The 24,846-nt window shown below is 40.4% G+C and overlaps 1 protein-coding gene across 2 annotated transcripts in view; it reads left to right on the plus strand.

The window, feature by feature from the left end:
- The window catches only part of lingo2b (leucine rich repeat and Ig domain containing 2b), a 44,401-nt gene extending 27,634 nt beyond the window's left edge, over positions 1 to 16,767 (plus strand). Inside the window, exons 2-10 of one of the 2 annotated variants that reach the window (XM_037538277.1) lie at positions 5,336 to 5,607; positions 7,212 to 7,259; positions 7,396 to 7,443; positions 7,740 to 7,900; positions 8,246 to 8,342; positions 8,620 to 8,976; positions 9,086 to 9,230; positions 9,593 to 9,717; positions 11,459 to 13,542. In XM_037538277.1, the coding sequence (XP_037394174.1) occupies positions 5,336 to 5,607; positions 7,212 to 7,259; positions 7,396 to 7,443; positions 7,740 to 7,900; positions 8,246 to 8,342; positions 8,620 to 8,976; positions 9,086 to 9,230; positions 9,593 to 9,717; positions 11,459 to 11,791 (1,586 nt within the window). In that variant the 3' untranslated portion in view covers positions 11,792 to 13,542. Of the gene's footprint in view, positions 1 to 5,335; positions 5,608 to 7,211; positions 7,260 to 7,395; positions 7,444 to 7,739; positions 7,901 to 8,245; positions 8,343 to 8,619; positions 8,977 to 9,085; positions 9,231 to 9,592; positions 9,718 to 11,458; positions 13,543 to 13,862 lie in introns of those variants that run through there. The other variant, XM_017690399.2, reaches the window with a different exon arrangement.
- The last annotated feature ends 8,079 nt before the right edge of the window (positions 16,768 to 24,846 follow it).

Raw genomic sequence — 24,846 nt, forward strand, 5'->3', positions numbered from 1 at the left:
AATGAAAAACGTGAAAACACTCCAAATTTGTGGGTGTTATTAGTGCTAACTGTGTATAAAAGAAGGGGGGGGGCATGATTAAGAGAAGCTCTGATGTTAGAATTACCCCCTGAGATAGGAATGGAGTGGTATAGACAGTGAATAGAGCCCTTCAGGAACGGCAAGGCTATGAAGACGCTGTGAGAGGGTGAGGCTGAGAGGTGAGAGATTCCATGCTCCTCTCCAGGGAGCCGCTGAGCCTGCTGTGAGCCTTTTGATATGGGGGGAAAGTCATTCATTTTTAATGGCATTAATGAACGACCCTGTAGTTTCAGCTTCAGCACATACAACCACATGATCTGAAGAGCCGGCGGAAAACACTTAGCCCTTTCATTTCTGTTGGATGATGAATTGATCAACATAAGTACACTACACAGTGTTACTGTACTGTCAATATAGCGAGGTTTAAATGAAAGCCTTTTGAGGCGGGATGTCATGAAGTATGAGTGCGCTTGTGGTGTGAGTCTCGGGGACCTGTGGAATGCCTGTGCTTCCCTTTTTTCTGATTCTGATCAGCAAAACAGGACTAGCGCCGAGGGAGCATGGGGTTTCCATGGTAATCGCATGTTTGGAGAGGTCTGCCTGAAAAGAGGGCTTGCGTGGGTGTGAATGTATATGTGTATGTGTGTATGTGTGTGTTACGATCAATATGCCACAGGGCTCATCTCTGTCAATAGGAGGAGATTTCCTGGTTGGGAAGCAGGGTGACAGCCCCGGTGGTCTGTGTTTTTGTGGCTACAAAGCGTGTGAACAGATTTGACTGTGTGTTGGTGTTTGTATGTCTGTGCATTAAACAAAGTGGATTTAATGTGTTCTTTTTAGTTCATGAAAATGAGATGTTAATAAAAATCACACTCTTTGTGTTACTGCAATGCTTTTTGTGCTGTATTGTGTTAAATGTGTTAAAGAAGAATACTAAGTGCATCATTTGTTATACTGGAATGTTTAAACATGCTTTAGTACACCTGTTCTTAGAACGTCACTGAGCTTAAATTTGGGAATTATATTAATTCAAATGTGTGGCTACACCATTCAGTTAGACATAAAGGAGCCAAATAATTGTCTAATTCCACCATCAACTGCTGGTTACATCATTGGCAAGCATTTAACTTACTCCCACATCTAAATTATGGGACATTAGATCAGAAACAAACAGCGTACTCAAAGATATGTTGAACACGTTGCATTCTTACAGTCATGTTGTCCACCTGCAACCTGCATTTCTATGTTACTGTGGCAATAAAGCACAAAGCTCATTCACATTTGTCTTTATAACTGTGAACTCACATGCAATGATGTGAAACACTGTTGCAACAGGATTGGCTCTAGCCTTTTGGGGGTCCTAAGTATACTTTTTGGGGGGCCTCCATCTTGCTAGCTGATATACTGTTTTAAAGGACAACTAATAACAATGATGACAACAACACGTATACATTTATTACTAGCTAATTTGTGCACTAACAGTAATGAGATTCTTGTTTGGGGTTCCAGTATGTTACAGTTCAAATTACAGATAATCTTTTAAGCATTACTTGGATTTAACCCTGGTGACAGTGTTGACAGCATTGCTTTTGGTCCTTACAAATGCTTTCCTTTTGATACATTTAGGCAGTGTGAATTTTTGGTGACTCCTCTTCACGTTTCACGAAAGTGGCTGTTTGTCATAAATGTGACACTTTCTGTCAGGGATTAGTCACAGCCTGAGTATCTAAACATCGATTACTCAGAGCCTGAGTATCTAAACCTGGATTAATCACAGCCTGAGTATCTAAACCTGGATTAATCACAGTCTGATCATCTAAACCTGGATTACTCACAGCCTGAGTATCTAAACCTGGATTAATCAGTCTGATTATCTAAACCTGGATTAATCGCAGACCAAGTAGCTAAACATGGCTTAATCACAGTCCGAGAATCTAAACCTGGATTAATCACAGCCTGAGTATCTAAACCTGGATTATTCACAGCCCGAGTATCTATACCTGGATTAATCACAGCCCGAGTATCTAAACCTGGATTAATTACAACCTGAGAATCTAAACATGGATTAATCACAGTCTAAGAATCTAAACCTGGATTAATCGCAGACCGAGTATCTAAACATGGCTTAATCACAGTCTGAGAATCTAAACCTGAATTAATCACAGCCCAAGTATCTATACCTGGATTATTCACAGCCCGAGTATCTATACCTGGATTAATCACAGCCCGAGTATCTAAACCTGGATTAATTACAACCTGAGAATCTAAACATGGATTAATCACAGTCTAAGAATCTAAACATGGATTAATCACAGTGTAACATTGTGGAGCAATGAGGAGGCGGATGCATGTGTGAAGACAAGTGAGATTTATTAAGGGCAAATCCAAACTCGGGGTCAACACAGTCCAGGGTCATAGAGCCAACATGGATTGAATGGGGGACAGACATGACAAAAATGAACACAGAACTCCAAACAGGCCAGAAATAAACAAAACACCACATTAGCGTACAAAACAAATCAAACAGCACGAGAATACAATACATATATAATACATATACTTCAAACACACTACCATACCACACATAACTCAAACAGTATCCAACAATACATATACTTCAAACTAAGACCAGCAACCAAACATTGGAAAACACAGACCTTAAATACAAGAGGGCTAACAAGGGACAACAGGACACAGATGGAAAACACAGGTGGGAACAATCAAAGGTGGGGTCTGGAAACAAGGGGGCAGGATTGGGAAGGAATCCAAACAAAGAAGCACATAGCCATGTAAACAGATGCACATGGAAGACTGGGAGGGTCCAATCGTGACACACAGCCTGAGTAACTGGATTAATCACAGTCAGAGTATCTAAACCTGATTTAATCACAGCCTGGTTATATAAATCTAGATTAATCACAGCCTGAGAATCTATACATGGATTAATCACAGCCTGAGCATCAAAACCTGGATTAATCACAGTCTGAGTACATAAACCAGGATTAATCACTGTCTGAGTACATAAACCAGGATTAATCACTGTCTGAGTAGCTAAACCTGGATTAATCACAGTCAGAGAATCTAAACCTGGATTAATCACAGTCTGAGTATCTATACTTGGATTAGAAGGCTGCAAATGAATTGCCCTTTTTGGGACTAATAAAGTATTCTAAACTGATTAATCACAGTCTGAGTGCCTGAACTGGAATTAACTGCACTTCTGTGTATGTTGTAAAGCTGAAACTCAGTCAGAAAGTCAATCTAAGTTGAATCTGCGTTATATGTTATATTAAAGAGTATTGAGATTGGTATTGGTATTTGAGATCTTGATCAGATTAATGTCAAATAGAGACCCCATTTTTAAAAAGTGTAATAATGTAGTAAATTTGTATGATTGTGAAGTAGTAAATTTAAGAGTTCATTCTTTTGTACTTTTGTATTTTTAAGTCCGTGCGGGTATGAAAATTGACCTTTGCTGTCTTTACTTTATGAACTCTAATGTTAGTGAACAGATGCCAGCTAACATCAGTTTGAGACTGTGAGTGTGGGTAAAATAGGGTAATATAGCTGAGTCATTCTACAGGATCAGTGCAAAATGGACGTGATTTTGTATGTCAAGAAATCACACTTTTTTCATCCATGTCTCAGCTACATATTACGGTTTAAAGAAAGTTTTCCTGTCTCAGTAAGCTTTTTCATTTTAAGTCCAAAATCATGCTGAACATGTGACAGAGGGAAATATGACAGGGTGGAATATTTCAGCCTTAATTGCATGCCACACTTAGCAGTAAATTAAATGTGACTTTTCTCCAAATATTGTAAAAAAAAAAAAAAAAAAAAAAACTGTCCTCTCTGTGTTTGACTGCATGCAAAATATAGTAAATTATTAATATTGAATAAACACAAAATTGAACAGTTTAAAACTGGTAATAGCAAAATAATGAAATGATGGCTTTTATTCTTAGTGATGTCATTTAGTGTATCAGTATATTAAATAGTTTAATATGACAGAGTGGAAAGAAAAACTCAAGGACAGAAAAAAATCTGTCTAAAAATGAATATCTTTTTATAGATATTTTATTTAGTTAATGAGGAAGCAGACATACAACTGAGAATTGCAAAGGCTAATCCAACTTTTATTTAATATTTTTTTTGAGTGGATGATCTTCAGATTTTGAAAAATCTTCCAGAACATTTTTCCATACACTGTATTAATGATATATTTAAGCTTTAAAAACTTTTAAATGATTTTTTTTCCTTACACGTTGCATCAGAAGTGGACTCAAACAGCAAACGTTTCAGGGAGTGTCTAAAACCCTTTGCATTTATAATTGTCAGTAGAAAGCTATATATAATAAATACACCAAACCTAGACTAATGTTACACATACACCACATGTAAATGTAGGGGTCATTCCTATGTTCCCAGGGTCTTATGTACCTCAGGCCCTTTATTTTCTCACTGAAACTTCTAGAATACAGCTCTATATTCCCAGGGCCCTATATTCCCAGAGTCCTATGTTGAAATTTTCACTGGAAATAGCTCTCTGTTCCCATGCTGCCTCAATGATATTGCATCAACATGAAAGTAAGTGATATCCATATGTAAGCATGTGATGTCCATACATGTTAACAAATGTTCATATTGTCACTATTGCACAAAATCTTGTCTTTACATTTTTCATTTTTTGTGTAATTTGAAAGCTCATTTTAAGAACATTTTACCATTTTGGAGATTTTGTTCTGACAGCAATGTTTGGAGTATGTGTTGTATATGGTTATATATATATCAAACCTTTTTGAAACCCTTTGGTTCTATATAACACCAAAAATGGTTCTTCTATTGTTACAATGCCAACATATCAATCTGAAGAACGATTTCACCATGCAGAGAACAATTTAAGCATGCAAATCGTTCTTTGGGTGTTCAAAGAACTATAAAGAGCTATACAGCACTGTCTTTACTAAAGAACTCTTGAAGAACCATCTTTGTAAGAGTGCAGCCTAACTAGCTGAGGCTAGCCTAGCTAAAGCAAAGTGCATTTCTATGGCAAAATCTGCTTCTCTTCGTTCCCTGTGTGACCTCTGATAAACATATAATGTGAACCATGACCTTAGGATCCCTTTAGAAAGGTTTCTTAATATGATGTTTCACATAAAGAGCTGAACATAAGACCCTGGAACACAGAATCCTGGGAACATAGGACATTGGCAACATCAGGCCCTGGGACACAGGTACTCTCCACACACATGAGGCTAGCGCTAGCTTCCTTTCACCTAATAGGAAATGGTGCTTTTTATTTGCTTTCTTTCAGCTTTTCAAATGGAAGAGGCTCCCAAAACACTGGTGACACTACTTCTAGATGGCAGGGAGATATGCAAGAAGATACATCATCTCAACAGCGCTGCAGAAATAATTGATGCCTGCAAGCGTTTTTTGCCTTGTACTGCAGAATATCATAGAATTCTAAAATTCAGTGCTGATTTTCATGAATATGTTGACACAGACCTTAATGACAACATCCAAAACTTTGACAAGTTTCAAGTTTTGTTCACCTCAATCAAGCCAGGTGGAACACTGCCATGGGTATGTATGACTTAGTCCTTATGTCATTCCATTCAGTGAGGAGATTACATTCACAAATAGGTGGAAGCACTAACAAGCAAAGCTGGTGGATGAACTGACTGCTAACATTTTTAGACTATTTCAAAACTGACAATTGTTCATGTAAGCAAATGTTAATTGATGTGTATTCTACAAAGTAATAGTGTACAGTGTTTGATTAAAGACAGGTCGAGATTGATAAAATGACAGAAACAGACACATACAGACCCATAGGTAAGTACATAGTTCACAATCAGCCTCTCAGACTTAAGGAACTGGAATTACAGCTGTGTAATAGCTGTGTACAATGTCAGCCAATAAAAAAAAATTGAGACAGCTTGGCTTGTTTTTACTCTCACCTTTTGCGAATGTGAGCTTTTCATTAGACATTTTTAATAACGTTAGTTTGCACTCTATTTTTTACACTCCAGGCTCAGCAGCCATAAACACATTGCTGGCTGTTTGGATTTTGTTAATGTTCCCAAGAACATAATATACATGTGGTGATTTATATTGTTTATGATCGAGTAGTCAAGTTTTAATTAGGCTGAAGCACTAATGTAATTATATAATTACAATACAGGTTACATTGCTCCAAGTAATCAGCTGGATGTAGGCCTGGATATAGGCCTATGTGTCTTAGAGATGCCAGTACACTACATTTCTGTGTAAGTTATCAGAGTGAAAAGCTAGATTCAGTTAAAAGAGCTGTAATACACAGATATACGCTGACCTTCCACTGATATAGGTGGACTTTGTAGATCAGATTGTGGTCCATCTGTTTTTCTGCATAATTTGTTAACCTTTTACCCTGTCCTTCAATGGTCAAGACCCCCACAGGACCACCAGAGAGCAGGAATTATTTGGGCATTGGCTCATTCTCAGCACTGCAGTAACACTGATGTGGTGGTGGCGTTGAGTGAATCAGACACAGCAGTGCTGCTGGAGTTTCTAAACACCTCAGTGTCACTGCTGAGCTGAGAGTAGTCTACCAAACAAAAATAAGCGCCTTGTGACCACTGATGAAGGACTAGAGGATGCTCAACACAAACTGTGCAGCAGCAGATCTATCATCTCTGACTTTACATCTACAAGGTGGACCAACAAGGTGCATCTAATAGAGTGAACAATGAGTGGACAGTGTTTAAAAACTCCAGCAGCACTGCTGTCTCTGATCCACTTGTACCAGCGCAACACACACTACTCTGTGGGGGTCCTGTGTGGTCCTGACCAGGCTAGCAAAGTACAAGGACTAGGAGGCTAGCAAAGTATACAAAGAAGCAGATGGACTACAGTCTGTAACTGTAGAACTACAGTTTCCACCTATATGGTAAGTGGAGCTGATGAAATGGACAAAGAATCTAGATAGAAGAAGGTGAACTTAACGGTCAGTCAATGAAGTTCCCACAATTTTAGGATTCATTCTGTAATAGCCTGGGTTATCCTGGGAGGATAAACATACAGAGAAAGCTATGTTGTGGGATTTTGAGATAGTAAAACAGTTAATTTATCATTTACTTATTAATTATTTCTTTCTAATTTGTTTTCTTAATTATTTCTAGTACTAATGTTCTTTTTCTTTTAAGGCTGGACAACTGAATATAGTCGCAGCTGGTCCAAGTAATCAGCTGAAGGTATTTATCCGTGGAGACCTACATGTGTTCCTATTACGCTAAAGTTGGATGTTTCTGACTATTTGATCCAGCATTACAAAAGACTGGAATTGTGCATTTCTGCTGTTCCAGTAGTGACACTGTCTCTCTTTTAAAGGCCGGCCCTCACAGTACAGATGCAGCTGGTACAAGTAATCAGCTAAAGGTATGTTTATTGAAGCCCTATATGTGGCTATATGTGTTAATATTGAACAGAATACTTCAAATTTAGAGGAAAGAGGTGAAACTATTGCAAATTAAATGATTCCAAAAGCCAAACCCAGGACTGCAGTCCTGGGACAAACTAAAAGTAATTAAGCAGTTCTGCTAATTGATCTTTGTAAGCTATTGTCTCTGTTTTGTGCATGCTCTAACTGCTCCCAGCAGTATAGATTTTGACATAAATAGAATAGGCCCTCGCAGGTTTAATGGATATGTTGTTTCTGTATGTTGGTTTTCCAGCATGGCCAGGGTCCAGTTGATGCAGACAGACTGAGAATGCTCATTCAGATCAAAGGCCCAAGTATACTGTCAGATTATGAAGCTACAGGAACGCTGTCTGAGACATCAAGAAAACTTCTTGTGAAGATAGGAGTCAGTGACCTGGTGGAGCGAAGGGGATTGTGAGTTTTAAAATAGTTTTCTAATGTTACTTTTAAAACTTTAAAACATTAGAGACTGTATAATGTATTGTGAAAGATCTCTGAGACATTTATAAATATAAGGCGTAGGTATAAATTCATACTCTGTATAAGGTATGTATGTATATATACATTTTCACAGCTTCTGTAATTTGAGGCGTGCTTAATTTTAATGTTCACATACATCAGGGTATATGACTGACAAATATCATTAATGGATATGTTTTAATGTAATTTTAATGCAGTCTCTGATAGCTAATGTCTAGATTTTGGTGACTTACAAGTAAAATATAAGAATTAATTTTGCTTTCAAAATTTTGCCCACAGTTACCCATCAAGTGATGATAAACTGTTGTTAGCTAAAAGTGTGATAACCCTGTTCCCATCAATGAAGATGAAGATGGGAGAAGAGAATGAAGGATTTGTAAGTAGTTTTTACTCAACATTCAACAGTAGCTGAAATGAAATACTGATTACATTAAGTAACATTTCAGAGGGCTAACACTCAAACTTGTCGACTGGAAAGTTCGCTTAGATGGGTTTATCACCTTTTCATTAAAAAAATCTAAAAAAAAAAACATCCACTTTACAAGAACTGTATCTGGAGGACTCTCACTAATTCCCATTTGTTTCATAGTGGCATGACCATCATTTACAGTTGGAAAAGTATACAATTACAGAGATGTTATCCTTTCACCCAGGAGCACTTCTATGACCCAGTGTCCCACAATGGATTCATTGAAATTAAACTGAGAAATCTACGGAGGAACCTTCATGATAGTCAGCGACGCTACCGCCGCAAGCGGGCCATGACCAGTGATCCGTGTTTCCATCCAGTTTCCATTACACTGCGAATGCCAGCAGGAAGGGAAGAGGAGTCCTCCATGGATTGGAAGGCTGTAATCAAAAGGATGAAACCATCTGAGGAGAACTTCTCCACCATCCGACTGGGCATGGAGAAAACCTACACTAGCCGCAGGTTCTGGATTGCAAATAACTCACCAACAGTAGAAGAGATTTTTCAGCAGTACCCTCATTTTATAGACATGCCATACTTAGTAAGTACGTTTTGAGGTGTACATTGACAAAGCCATCTGTAGCATAGCTGACCAGTGTATTTAGTTATCAAATATAATCGTAACTGCTGTATTCTGGTCGATTTCTCAGCTTGACCTTGAGTTTGAGAAGATGCATCCAGGGAAAGCTGACCTCTTCCTTCAAAAGTGGGAAGGAAGTGTTGTCCCGAAATTACTGAGGATGGCCACAATGAAAGAGAATCCTGCTGTTTTGGCATCTGCCAGTGAGAGTGATGGTAGGCTGCTTTTCATTAATATAAGATATGACAATCTTTCAAGCTGTTATGTTACTTGGATACATCATTTGCTGGGGTGTCAACATTTCAAAATGTCTGGTGATAGTCTAGTTGTGATTCTGAAGTGACTTTAAGTAGAAATTTGCGATATAATGTCAGAGATAAATGGTTCTACATATGTGTGCATGTGCTTCATCAAGGCTGTTAAATAACCAGTGGAATTACTGTTATTGCACACTGTATACTCTGTACCACTCTGCACTGTCAGTCCTCACATGCATAGACTCGAGTCTGATGTCTAAAGGCACAGTCTGAGATGCTGTGCACTATTTGCAATTCATTTTATGTTTATTATTTTGCAGAGCCTTGCTTTAGAGCTCTTCAGATGCTCACATACCTTTTGCCTCCTACTGCATCCGGCAGGGGCAAAGGCTGGACCAAATGCAGTGTGAAATCAGCCATATGTTATATCTTGGACATTAAGCTGGTAGGCAAGTTGCTTGTGTCATGTGTTCATATGTCTGTATGTATCATAAACTTTATAGACAGTGTTTGAAGTCTTAGGCACCTAAGCAAATGCATGTAATTGAGCAATAAGTGTCTTTTTTGTTTGAAAAGATACTGTATAACAATGGAATAAACACAAACAAACTTTAGTGCAGTAAAAAGTAATAAGAACCTGTTTTCAGAAAAATAGAGCACATTTGGTTCCTGACTTAGCTCAGTGCCTCAGCCATCGCATAGATTTGTTCAAATCCATCACAGCACACCTGATTTAATTTAATGAAGTATTGATTGCTACAAACAAAATTACTGGGTTTTACTTCAAATTGGAAAATAAATGTCAAAACTGTCTAAACCTAAGTAAAAAACCCACCTCTAGGATAATCGCGTCGCTAAGGGGTTCTTCTAGTTTGCTAGTGCTAAGCTAATGGCTTTTTGCATAATGTTTTGGCAGTTCTACATTAAAGACAGACATTCGAAGCTTTTATTATACATTCCATATTTTACTTGAAGCTTGTGACATATTAGCATATATTTCACCTTGTAGCAGTTTCAGTTTAGAGGGCTGGCATAGAAATGTTACTGATTTCCTTTTGTAACAACCCATTGATTAGGTAGCCAGTCATGCTCACAGTCAGTGATGTATCCATGACTTCCAGTAGGCCTAGAGTGGCATTTTTATCTCATCAAATTGGTCCTGCCTTTTGGAAATCAACATGTGATTGGTTGATTAATCTGTCACTTCGTAATTATTCTAATGGGTAATGCAAAACATTAGGCCTTCCCTTCAGCACTTGATGTCCTAACCAATAAAAGAGCTCACTTAGCTATATCAACCTAATAAAAATTACAGATATTTATTTTTCAGTTCCCTGAAATCATTAGACCTTCAGAGAAGCCCCTGAGGGTTAACCTCTGATAAAATTGCTATTTACTTTGTTAATGTTATTTGTATGTATTCTAATATTAGAGTTCTTCTGAGCAAATAAATGGTTTCTATCCAGATGAATAGCTCTTTAAATGGAAATTTCTTAGTCGAAGAAGACTTTGGCAGAGTAGTGTGTTTTACTGATATATCCTACAGAACAATACAACATAATCGCAACATAATGCAACATCAGATTGTGCTGGTGGTTGCTGTGACCAACTCTCACAAGTGTAATCAAAACAGCCAGTCTTATCAACCACCATATTTACATCGCAGTAATGCGTAGACCTACAGATACGTTCGAATAATAAAATAGGCTACAATCCGAAATGTCCAATATGCAGATACAGAACCCCTGGCACATCCACACCCATTAGAGCATTTATTCCTAAATGAAATTCAAAGGTAACAATCAATATGACTGACAACATTACATGCAGTACAAAATATCCCAACTAACACACCCATACAACACCCATCTGCTTACTTCTACAAAACTTATGCACCTTAGTTTTATGTTGTGCCTTGTTGAAGAGGAGCCAAAAGAAAAAGATAAAAAAAAGAGATGCAGTCGAGATGAGCTCTTTGGAGAATGATTTGATTTCCTTTGTACTGCAAGAGTAGAAACTTCCCCTTAACTTCAGAGTTTATTGTCTTCAAGAGAGCTGAAGTCTTTATTGGGGTGGCTAAGCTCCCACTGGCACCCCCTTAATTGGAGCGCTGCCTATACATCTTGTTCAAAGTTACCTCTGAAATACATGTTAACGTGGATTTTTTTTTACTTGTATTTTTCCAGAGTGAAACAGACAGTTCCATCCTCATGGGTAATTCACCTGACAGAGTGGTGGAAAATCATCAACCTCACCTCATATGTTTAGGTCAGCCCAGTTCTACAGCTCAGTATATCATCGTGGCAGAGAAGGACAAAGTCGCCATTCCACTTGAGGATAACAGTTTGACATGCGCCATTGACAAACTGTTTAAGATGTACTGCATTTGCAACCTGGCATATCCTGCCCAGCTCACATCGGTCTTTAATTTCTTTGAGCATCTCTATGACATGCCTATCTCTGGTGGAAAGAGATCCAAAGTTGTGGAGCTTATTGCGAGACTTCAAGCGATGTTATAAAACATAGAATCATGTATATTTGTCCCAAGTGCAAAAAACTGTATGAAAACTGGAGTGATCATCTGTAATTGTGCAATAAAGTAAAATATGAAGAACATGTGCTTAGCAACTTTAAGTGATATTTAGGAGGACACCTGTCTTAGCTGTTACATTCATTTTTCTGAAAATGTCTGAGTAGACACAGTGCACGACATTTCAGCAGGTGTTGTCGTTCCATTGAAATAAAACAGATGCTGCATTTCACTTGTGCAGAAAAAAAACTGGTGTGTTGTTAAATGACAGAGTGGTAAGTTTTACCTCTACTACAGCAAATGAGAAAAACAAGCCAACGGCCATTCGTATTCCAAAAGCCTCAGAGAATCCCATAAAGCAAACGTCCAATCAGGTGTGGTGCCTCTTATTCTTTCTTCTCTTAAGTGAAAGATGTAGCTTATGATTTGCTGCAGTTCTTGCCAAAGCAGATCATCATGGATCATTCTAACGTATTCTAGAGGATTTATCCAGACAGGATCCTGACTGAAAAACATCATTTATGCTGGCACATGACATTAAAATTTAAAAACAGACAAGCCTGTGTGTACTATTTTTTAAATATTGAATAAAATTAATTAGCCTAAGCGTATGTTTACTTAATAATTGTCCTGAACAATTTTTCAAAAAAGAGTGAGCTGTTGATTGAAAACATGAAAGCCTTTGGCACTAACATTGATGCTGACAGCTCTATAATGTGGCTCACGCTGTCAGTGTTTCTTGGTTTAATAAATCGAAATACATCACATGCGGCTCTTATTATTATGTCAATGTTTAGTTTAAATGTATCATCGCTATCAGAACAAAACCTTATAGCACCATTTCTGTTGTTTTATTTATTTATTTTTGTTTTACAGAATTTAAAAACCTCCAGTTTTTTACTTTTTTTTAAATTATGTGATGGAGGGAAAGAAATGATCCGAAAGTACTTACCACCAATTGTTTCTTTCACTTTATATACAAATAACTGACATTAAAAATTACCAATGTTTTTGCTTCTCCTGTAAATCTACCATTTTAGAGATGCGAGGTTTTGTTGCGACAGCTGTTTATGTGCTTTACACTTTGTTCTTATAACTTCTCGTGTGCTGAAACCATGACTGGAGTCTCTGGTGTCTTCACCATGTCACTGGTGAAGTTGTACATATGAAGCGTTTTGTTCCAAAATGTCTAACAGACCACTTTCAAGAATTTTCTTTTTTTCATACGTTGTTGGGTGTGGGCCATGTGATGGACTGGTGACCTGTCCAGGGTGTTTCCTGTCTTCCACCCAGTGGGATGGCCTCCAATACCTCCCGCGACCCAGAAGAATAAGTGGCTTAGATCATATGTGTGGGTGTTTTGGGAGTGGACTTTACACATTCAAGCAATATTAATACTATATTATGGTTTAATACCACCTTCATTAGAGAAATAAAAACACGCTAGCTGTTTTCTCATTATATACAAAATTGTTACTAAAGGACATACAGCATTTTGGAATTAAACTCTTTGTATTTTACCTGAATGTCAAAAGGAAGCAGATCTGTTTTTTTTTCTAAGAATCTCATTCTCATTGTCACCTGTATTTGGTAGATCACTTAAAGAAATCTCTTTTAATGATTACCAATAAAATAAGACTTGTTCTAATTATTGTGTGAATGTATTATGGATCTTGATGTTTGACTTTTGTATTTGTGAACATGATAAGATATTAGATAATCTGATAATAAATTCAACTGAACTGCACACGATTTTGTCTAGTTTTTGAATATGTTATGGTGGCCAAAAGCACACAGCATGTTTCTGACACAGATTGTATAATTAGAACCCATCTTTGTGTTAACAATCTGATCACACTGTCTGTGTTAAATAAAATAACACATTGGTCGTGTTAGAAGTAGCACAGAATGTGTTATCCTTAACTGGATGCGCAGATGTGTTAAAATTAACACATTATGTGTTGTTTTTAACACATCTGCGTCGAGAGCTTTAACATGCCTAATTATATCTGCATTTTTGTTCTTCTCCCTCTATGTCTGTTCCCCCTCCTCCCTTGCAGGTGGTCATGCTGTTCTCTTTGTTCTCCTGCGCCGTGGGGTTCTCCCTCCTGCCGCTCGTCCTGTTGCCGTGCCCTGCCCAGGCCTGCCCTGCCCGTTGTGAGTGTTCCGTGCCAACGCGCTCCGTCTCGTGCCACCGCAAGCGTCTGGCACAGGTGCCCGAGGGCATTCCTATTGAGACAAGGGTGCTGGATCTGAGCAAGAACCGGCTACGCATCGTCACTCCGCAGAACTTCTCCTCACTGCTGCTGCTGGAGGAGCTGGATCTGAGTAACAACTTGCTGTCGTCAGTGGAACCTGGCAGCTTCCGGGCGCAGCCCCGTCTTCGCACGCTGCGCCTGCGTGCCAACCAGTTGACTCTGCTGCCGCGGGGTGCTCTGGCTGGCCTGGGTGAGTTGACCCTGCTGGACGTGAGCCAGAACCGGCTAGTCATCCTGCTAGACTATGGCTTTGAGGAGCAGCGGCGGCTGCGCGTGCTAGAGCTAGCTGACAACGAGCTGGTGTTCATTGCACCACGGGCCTTCAGTGGCCTTCCGGCCCTGCGCTCCCTCACCCTGCAACGCTGCAACCTGAGTGCTGTACCTGGCCATGCCTTGGCCCACCTACATAGTCTGACTAGTCTGCGCTTGCGAGAGCTGAACATCAGCGAGTTGCCACCGCATGCCTTTAAGGGTCTAGGCCGTCTGCGCTACCTGGAGATTGATCACTGGCCATCCCTGGAGGGGGTACCCAGCCCAGCCTTGCAGGGGCTCAACCTGAGCTCACTTTTCATTACTCACACCAACCTGTTGGCAGCACCACCCCTGAGCCACCTGGCCTACCTGACCCACCTCAACCTGTCGTACAGCCGCCTGAGGGTGCTACCAGCTGGGTGGCTCCGTGGGATGGACCGGCTGGAGGTGGTGCGCGTGCGCCAGGCACAGTTAATACGTGTGGAGCCTCAGGCCTTCCAGGGGGCGCTGTCCTTGCGTCTTCTTGACCTCTGCTACAACCGCCTGGCAACACTGGAACGGGCCGTTCTGCCCACCTCTATGGCCTTGGAGAACCTCCTGATTGGTCAGAACCCCTTGGTGTGTGACTGCCGTCTTCGCTGGTTGCTGCAAAGGACTCCACCCCTTCTGTATGGAGATGTGGAGCCTCAGTGCAGTGCCCCCAGTGCCCTGGCTGGAAAACCCTTTAGCATGATAGTGGAACCACTGCTTTCTCGCTACGTCATCTGCACCAAGCCAAGGGTCATTTCCATGTCCACACACCCAACCCAGGCTGAGGAGGGCCAGAGGGCCTGGCTGTACTGTGCAGCGGAAGGAGCCCCATCCCCTTCTGTCTCTTGGCTGACGCCACACAGGCGTCACATCACCACTAAGAGCACAGGCAGGGTAGTCGCCCATGGCAATGGCTCGCTGGAGTTCCGGGTGGCTGAGACCCAGGACAGCGGCGTTTATGTATGTGTGGCATCCAACCCAGCAGGCAACGCCACTCTGTCTATAATGTTGGCTGTCAAAAGCCTGGGTATCAGGGACAGCGCCCTCTATGCCAACCGCAGCTTTCTCTTTGACCCCGATTACAACAGCTCCCTCATCAATGGCACAGAGCGCTACACCATCCGGATGGTGCTGGACTTCACCACCATCCTGGTCTCCACGGCCATGGGCTGCCTCAGCTTCCTGGGTGTGGTCCTCTTCTGCTTTCTGCTGCTGTTTGCCTGGAGCAGGGGCAAAGGCAAGCACAGAGGCAGTGTGGACATTCAGTATGTCCCCCGCAAAAGGAAAGGAGCTAACAGCGAGCTCACAGAGACCAGTGGCCCCAGACGGGTCAACATGAAGATGATCTAAAAGCTGAACGGTTCTGAAAAAGGGGAAGAGTCAAATTATGTGAGCGAGAGAGAGAGAGAGAGACTTGTGACAGTGATACTGTAGCTAGTAAAGGTTGGGAAGATAAGCAGCACAACATTTCGGTTAGAATTGTGTGCTTTAGTGTGAATGTGTGTATGTGTGTGTATAGAAATATACCATATGAGTTCATGGGCATGTGTGTGTGTGTGCCTGTATTACAAGGATGTATTCAATTGTGAGAGTTTACACATGCTATACAAACAGAATCACTTATCCAAAAAAAGTATTTGCGCGTCTTCTGCGATGCTTTGTCTGTGGACAGCATTGTTTGGACAGTGCAGACATGTGCAGAAGTCAAGTTGTTGTATAAAGCTCATATTTGTGAGGGAAAAAGTAGTCTATTTATATACATATATTTTAAGTTCCATTATTATTAACCTTCAAACCGCTGCAAAAACTCAAGTCGTCTTCCCCAGCAAGCAAAGTATCTACTGGAAAAAGCCTCAGCAGTGCTGTGTTGTGAAGTGTTTGGTTTTCGCTCCGAATCGCTGTTCTCTCCTGGGAGATCCTCTAGTTAGCAGAGCCTCTGGGGGAAGCAGAGAGTCGTCTGCCATTTCGTCGTGAAGATGTTACAATGTGAGGGCTTATTTGACATGGTGGGTTCCGGGGGCCGTGTTTGTGACTCAGTGGAAATCTGTGAAAATGTTTCTTTTTTTTTGATGGTCTGTCAAATGCTGCTCAAATGTTTTTACATAATAAATATCTCGGTATATTTTCCAAAGAAAATAAATACGAATTATATAGCTTGATTGTTGTTAACATTACACTTTAGTTTCTGATTCTTGTTACTGGTGTGTAATCGTCCAATGTTTTGTATTACTCTGTGGTCTACTACCCAGGTATATTTCAGGCCAATGTCATCACAACCCAACAACAAAATAGTGAGTACAAAAAGACTTTATTTGGCCAAATTCCACTAGATATTTGTTTTGCCCATTTTTGAAATACATTACTTGCCAGATGCCTTGTGCCTACCTTGAAGACAGTTCACCAATTAAAAATATGCAGCCGTCAATAGTTGGTGTATTGTATTGTGTAACACCTTTGCCTTCTACGCTGTAGACTGGGGTTCAATCCCCCACCAGGGTAAGCACCCTACATTATACCCATAAGAGTCCTTGGGCAAAACTCTTAACACCACCTTAGCCTACCTGTGTAAAAATGATCAAATTGTAAGTCGCTCTGGATAAGAGCGTCTACCAAATGGTGCAGTTACATTCTGGCGCTTCAGGCATCAAAACTGTTAGTTCTTTGGTCAGAAATTGGCTACAGATGGAGGGCTAGGTAAATATAAATTGTGCATAGAGTCTGTATCGTCTGTACTGATAACACCCATTTATATGCCACTAGCCCACCACCATGTTGATGTCACCTGCTTTGCTGAGAATGGTCCACCTCCCAAATAACATCTGATCAGACCTGATTCTTCAGGGACACTTTAACCTAATTGTGGGCCCTGGGGCTACAGGTGGTTGTGGGCCTTATGGGTCTAGTTCCAGCGACCATATCTCCAGCACCGCCAGTCAGCGGCTTCAGCACTGCTATTCATCATCCCTCTATTAATACATGAACTTAAACCCAGGGCCATACTAGGAAAATTAAAAATTTTCCACTCCACTTTAAATGATGCCGCAGTTAAATTCTGCCTCTTTTAACTGGTGCATAATGGCACAGAAAATTTGAATAAGAACAGAAAATTTGAATAAGAAGCTGGCAGTTAGGAAGCCAGTTACAACTTCACTGGTACCTTTTAGCGAATTTGAGAAGTTTGTTAGCTGATACCAAACAAGATCAACTAAATTGATTAAGACTGATGTTTAAAAAGTTTTATTACATTAAAATCATGCAAGCAAGTACAATTGGAACATAAAAATGTAAAGATGTCCTGAACTGAGCTCACATGTGCTATATATGTGCTCTGTCTAATCTGTCACCTGACACTAGTTAAACCATTAACATCACCAGAAACAGCCAATATCTACAAGCTAAAGTCTGTTGTTTGATCTAGTGGCATAGGAAAAAAAATTGGGTAGACCAACTTGGTAAATACAATTTCTAAACACATTAATATCTCACCATGACATAACATCAGGCTATAGCCTCTTCCTTTCAGCCACTTTTGCCCTATGGTGACACAGAAAATATCAACCAGAATATTTGAATCACAGAACAAAACCAACACAACAACACATTTCACCATAAAGAGTCCGCTCACCACAGTCTGCCCAAAAAGGATGGCATGGACAACTAAGTAAACTTAAAAAACTAAATGTACAGAGCCCCTAATGTGATTTTTCATAAGCAATGGTCAATAATTAATACACTGAGGCCAATATGATGGGGGATGAGTTAAGTTTCTCATTGCCACAAATTAATGCATTAATTCCATGTGTTAAGCCTCTTGTGGCCATGTAGCCTCAATATACTTATTTATGGCCATAAAAAACTTGTGGCCTCATAATATTCATTTGTGGCCATGTCATTTTAAAAAATAATCACCCTGTCAATTTAAGGGCTCCGTATAAACGTAATTATTGAAGAGCAAAGCATATTTCTGCAGCAGGCATGAATAATGTTTATGGTCCATTCATGTGTTACCTTTGAATCGTTGAAGAAACCTTAGATGATTGCGTTGACATTGTCACAAAGCCTATTTCAGCCTACTTCTAATATCAAATTTGCAAAAACTGATGATGACTTTTTTGGCTGTGGATGGATTGAAATTGACATAGTCTATGGTACTAAATTTCATCTTTTAACTGCAACTGGAGCTTTAAATTCAAACACTGGCATGCTGATAAAGAACTGAAGGCTTGATGCAATGGTAAATAGTAATAGCTCCCATGCAATGATTGGAGGGCTGAGAAAAATAAGGCAGAGCTGGGTGGAGAGTGTAATGATTTGATTGTCCATATTACAATGACAGCACTCATAGAAAAAAATTGCCTTAATAAACATTCTTTTCTCTATTTGACGGAAGGTCTGGGTAAACCTGTGATCAATCTGAGTGGACCCAGGCAGTGGAGGTGGAATAAATAAGTAAAAAAGGTCAATCAGAAGCTCTGGATTACTCTGGGCTCCTGGGCTTAAGCCCAGGTAAGCCCATGCATTAAAACACCTCACTGTTGCGGTTCCTTTCTATTAATGAACGAGGTATAGGGTAGCTGACACAGTGTGCAACAACACATGGGCTACAGTCACTACAGTCAATTATTTACTTACAAAGTACACCCACAGTACTGAGATCACCCTCCATTTATTTAGTTCAGTCTTGGAAATCAGTTGCATTTTCTACTTCACACCATCCAAATAATCTCAAACACATACAGCAGTGTTGAGGTCTGGACTCCAGTGGCTAGCAAACTGTTTTAAGAACACCAGCAGCTTCTTATGTCTGATTTGCAAATTTTCTTGTTTTTTTGTCTATTTTCTTTTCACAGTAAGAGTTTCTTGACAGCTCCCCATCCTTTCAGACTGTCATTTCAAAGTGGAAGGACTGACAGAAACACCTGTGATTTTTTTCAGTTCTAAAGCAAAAGTGGAGCTTGACATTTTCCTCTCTCTTAAAGATGAAAGCTTTAGGTACTGCTTATCTGATTGGGACAGATTTTGGTGGTTTAATAGGTCTTGCATGCTTGTTAGGAGCCTATTTTTTCTGTATCTCTGAATCTTTATTTGAACCTCCGTTTTTCACTTATTTTCCTTATATTTTTCCCGTCCCTTAAGGTGATTATCTTATATCTAATCTGTTTAGAAATATCTCCTGAAGATTAATAGCTTGGACTTAACAACAATTTTAAATTGAAAATTGGCTAAATAAGGGTGGTCTCTGATATTGAACACTACTGTATGACAAGTGAGCACAGATACAAGTTAAATGTAACTAGTAAACTGGCAACTCTGTGTGCTTTACAAGGGGACAGTGGCAGTGCTTTGCATCCAGACGATGAGCCTAAAGGCTTTATTGTTAATGTCATGCTTCTGTAGTGCAGAGGTGAGCTTCATTTCAGATCCCAGAGGTGCCATACGCTGTCCTTGGCCAGGTGTCCATGAGAGTACAACTGGCTCTCCTCTCTTTGGAGGGAAGGATGACAGGGGTCTCTCTGCCTTTTGATGTAGGCAGCGTACATATGGCATATGCTTGGCCACACTATGTCAGACAAGTCTCTGTTCGGCTCCAGCACACTAAAGGTGCTATGTGGTCAGTATGGTTGGGCAAAGTACTTTGAAAAAGTAGTGATGGCTGAATACTGAGCACAATCGGGTACAATATATTAAGTAATGTATTCCATTACAACACATAAAAAGTAACATATTCAGAATACATTTAGAATACATTCAGAACACATCTTCAAAAGGCACATGGGAAAAAACTTTGTTTTGTTTTTTAAATTTTACACTGTTTATTGCTGTTACTTGTCAGCAGTTTTCTTCCTGTAATTCTTTTGTTAATACACACACACACACACATTTTCTTAGCTGCTTCTCCCTCAGGGTCACGGGGGGTTGCTGGAGCCTATCCCAGCAGTCATTGGGCAGAAGGTCTTTTGTTAATATGTTTCATGAAAAATTCACTCTTTCTTTAAATGATGTTCTGAAATTAAAAAAAAATTCTCTTACCATCTGCTTCAGTTCACTGCTGGTGCAATAATCAAGTCTGATCATCCCTTAAAAGAGCACTGCCATGCTGAGATTAATAACTGGCTTAAATTGATTTGTCAGTCTTCTCAAGCTTTAACAGAGCTCAGTAACACTGAGGTTAATAACTGATCACTACATTGATTTATCAGTCTACTCAGGCTTTAGCAGAGCTCAGTAACACAGATTAATAACTGATCATCACACTGATTCATCAGTCTACTCAAGCTTTAGTGAGAACTTTGTTTGTAAAGAAGTCATTAATTGAGGTCCTCTTTAGAGTTAGTTTTTACTGATTTTAAAAGCTAGCGTTGATGGTGTTTCTTTTGAAGATTGTATGTATTTTAGTAGGTAAGTATTCTGAAAGTGGTCTCCTAACATATAAAAAGTAACTGTATTTTGAATTCCGTATTCCTACTACAAAACGTAACTTGGACTGAATACAGATACCTTGTTTCTGTATTCTGAATACTTGTATTCCATTACATCCCAACCCTGGTGGTCAGCAATGTGAGAAGCTGCATTGAGTGAGGCACTGAGACAACAGTGACAATTAAAGGGAGTTGCTATGTCTAAAACTGAGAGAAAGCTGTCAAAAAGGATTTAAAAAGACCATGAACAGTAAGCGGTGTATACAACCAGCCGTTTATCTAACCCAACAAGTTATTTTAGTCCTTCACTGTTATGACTTTTGTGTACGTGTGTGTAGGTGTATCACTGGGATGCGTCATCCACACAACAGTATGTAGTGCCTCGAGTGTCCGCAGCTTGACCTTGCTGCATTCTGTCAGTACGAGTTGAGGACAAGGGCCCGAGCGGGCGTAGCTTTTCTGTGTGAATGAGTCTCCCTCAGAGACACATCGCAGCATGTACTGATGCATGAGCTTAGCCTTCAGCTGGACCTGAGGAACCGCCCACTGCCAGATAGAGAGACAGACAGAAAAAGAGAGAGCGTGTCTAAGGGGAGCTAACAAATAGTTCTAATGAGAGAGCCTGATGAGCAATCTTGAGAGTGAAGCATGAAGCAATCAAGTAGTTATTTATAAAGCCAAGCGATACATGGCTTGGTCCATGTCAGCTGGGGTGAAGAGCTCATCATTTTCCAGCACGTAGTGCTTTTACTCACTGGCCACTTTATGAGGTCCACTTACCTTATAGGTCACTATCTAGGTGTACAGACTGTAGCCAATCTGTTGACATGCATAACCTATCACTTGACATGCATAACCTATCACATCAGCCACCCTGTTATCTGACTTATTTATCATTGGTCAGTTTCTGACTACAGGGCTGTGCAGATACTAATCTGAACACAGCGGTGATACTGACATGAAAGTTGTACAGTGGTGCTAGTGTTTTCAGCTACAGCAGTTTAGAGTGGTCCGCCACGCAAAAGATATACAATAAAAACTGACCCTGTGGACAAAAACTGACCACTTATAAATGGACACAATATATCACAAATTGTGTTTTTAATAGTGATGCACCAAAATGAAAATCCTTGGCTGAAACTATACTTCAGGACACACTTGGCCCAAAAAACGAAAAATCAAATAAAATCAAAGGCTGGCTAGAAATACAGTTGTATGCAAAGGTTTGGGCACCCCTGGTCAAATTGCATGCTTTATTGATTTAACATATCCTGTACATCAGGGGTGTCCTATCTTATCCACAAAGGGCCAGAGTGGCTGCAGGTTTTCACGTGGAACAAGCTGGAGCACACCTGATTCCCCTTTTTTAATCAGTTGATTTTAGTCTTCAAATTGCTGATCAGGTGATCTCCTGCTTCATTGGAATAAAAACCTGCAGCCACACCAGCTCTTTGTGAGCAGCCACACCAGCTCTCCTCACAAATGCCAGATCCATAATGAACAAAATTGATGAAATGAGGCTACAATTTGCGGATAACAAATGTCTTCGTAACTGCAGTATTGCAATAATTACAGAGACCTGGCTGCAGCCCACCATAGTGGATTCAGCTGTCGAGTTAGCATGCTACATGGCTCATCGATAGAAACAGCGACTGTGGTAAGAGCAGAGGAGGAAGTTTATGCATTTACACAAACAACCGCTGGTGTTAAGATGTAAGGACAGTAAACAACCACTGTTCCCCGAATTTGGAATATTCAACCGTCTAATGTAGACCTGTCTATTTACCTCACGGGTTCACTGTCGTCATGGTAACAGCTGTATATATATATATATACCACCCAATGCTAATGCTAACCGGGCTCTGGGCGAGCTGCATAACACAATAAGCAACCAACAGAACTAATATCCTGATGCAGTGTACATTGTAGCGGGGGATTTCAACCATGCAGAATTATTAACAGTATTTCCAAAAGTCGAACAGCACATTAAGTGTGCAACTAGGGGTGGAAACACACTGGACAAAATCTATAGTAACATCAGAAAAGGCTATAAGACAAATCCCTTACCACACCTGGGCCTGTCGGATCATATATCCATGCTGTTAGTTCCTGCATACACACCCTGCAGGAAGAGAATTCCACCAGCCACAAAGACTATAAGAACATGGCCTGAGGGGGCATTACACCAGCTGCAGGACTGTTTCGAGAGTACAGATTGGAGAGTTTTTGAACACCAGGATCTGGAGGTATACACCACAACAGTGCTCTCCTACATCAACTTCTGTGTTGAAAATGTGACTGTGGACAAACCACTATGGGTATATTCCAACCAGAAACCCTGGATGACTAAAGAAGTTCATGTCCTGCTGAGGCAACGTGACATCACTTTCAGGTCTGGTGATGGTGCGCTGTATGGCGCTGCCAGAGCTGACCTGAAGAGAGGGATTAGGAGATCCCTGTACTCATGCAGTACAAAGCAAAGATCAAAAATCATTTCAGGACCAACAACACGAGGCAAGAGTGGCAGGAGTCCAGCATCTCACCCACTACAAGACAAGCAACACCATGATGGCTGTAGGTGACTCGACGCCTGAGGAGGATTTGAACCCCTTCTTCACATCAGCTGGCTGGGGTTTTCACTAAGATCTTCAATGCATCACTGTCCCAGTCCTTCATACCACCACGTCTGAAGTCAGCCATAATTGTACCAGTGCCTAAAAAGACCAGTATCAGCATCCTCAATGATTATCGACCAGTCGCTCTGACACTGATTGTCATGAAGTGTTTTGAGAAACTGGTTAAACGTCACATCGTGTCCTGTCTCTCACCCGCACTTGACCCATTTCAGTTTGCATACAGAGCTAAGAGATCAATAGAGGATGCCATAGTAACAGCACTCCACACCACCATCTCCCACCTGGAAGTACAGGGGCGCTATGCCAGGCTGCTCTTTGTTGACTTTAGCTCTGCTTTCAATACCATACTCCCGGAAAGACTGATAGTTAAGTTATTGGATATTGGACATCTGCTGCTGGATTAAAGACTTCCTCTCAGATCTCATACAGAGAGTTAGAGTTGGTCCAAATCTCTCCACAGCCCTCAGACTCAACACTGGATCGCCACAGGGCTGCGTGTTGAGTCCATTACACTATACCCTGTACATGTATAACTGTGTTAGTAGCCATCCAGACAACGTTACAGTTAAGTTTGTGGATGACACCACCCTAATTGGACTTACATCTAATGGTGATGAAACAGCATACCAGGAGGAGGTCCAAAAGCTGGTAGGTTGGTGTTCAGACAACTACTTAGTCATCAACACCTCCAAAACTAAAGAACTTATTGTAGACTTCAGGAGGAGGAAGTCCGATTTGCAGACAATCTGGATAAATGGGGAGTGTGTGGAGAGGTTATCCAGTTTGAAGTTCCTGGGGGTACATATGGACGCAAACCTCTAATGGAGTTCCAACACCTCAGCGGTCATGAAAAGGGCACAGCCACATCTCCACTTCCTAAGGATCCTCAGGAGGCTCAATCTTAATAAGGAACTGCTGACTGTTTTCTACTGCTTCTCCATGGAGAGTGTGCTGACTTATTGTATCTCTGTGTGGTTCTCCAGTTGCACCACGGCACACAAAAAGGACTTACAAAGGGTCATCAACACCGCCCAAAAAATCATTGTACATTCCCTACCATCCCTTAAGGAACTCTATAGCTACCGCTCTCTCAGAAGGGCAGACAGAATTAAAAAAGACAGTACACACCCAGGGTACCGAATGTTTAAACTGATGCCAGTTCTGGCAGACGTTACAGACAAATGAAAACAAGGACAAACAGACTAAAAGACAGTTTTTACAACAGGGCCATAGTTCTGTTAAATACAAACATGTGACTGATCAGGTTTTGGTGCAATTCCACACTGGGGCAATGCCATACTATGCAAATTAAAAGTTCATTTCAAATGGGCCAGTGCAATTTAAAAATGAAAAATTCAATAACTTTGATGGGTCATGTGCAATCGAATTGTTTACATTTTGTTAAGTGTAAATTTGTATAGTGTTTAGATTATTTTATTTTCTCTTTCT

The sequence above is a fragment of the Pygocentrus nattereri genome, chromosome 5 (assembly GCF_015220715.1).
Source record: "Pygocentrus nattereri isolate fPygNat1 chromosome 5, fPygNat1.pri, whole genome shotgun sequence".
Taxonomy (NCBI): domain Eukaryota; kingdom Metazoa; phylum Chordata; class Actinopteri; order Characiformes; family Serrasalmidae; genus Pygocentrus; species Pygocentrus nattereri.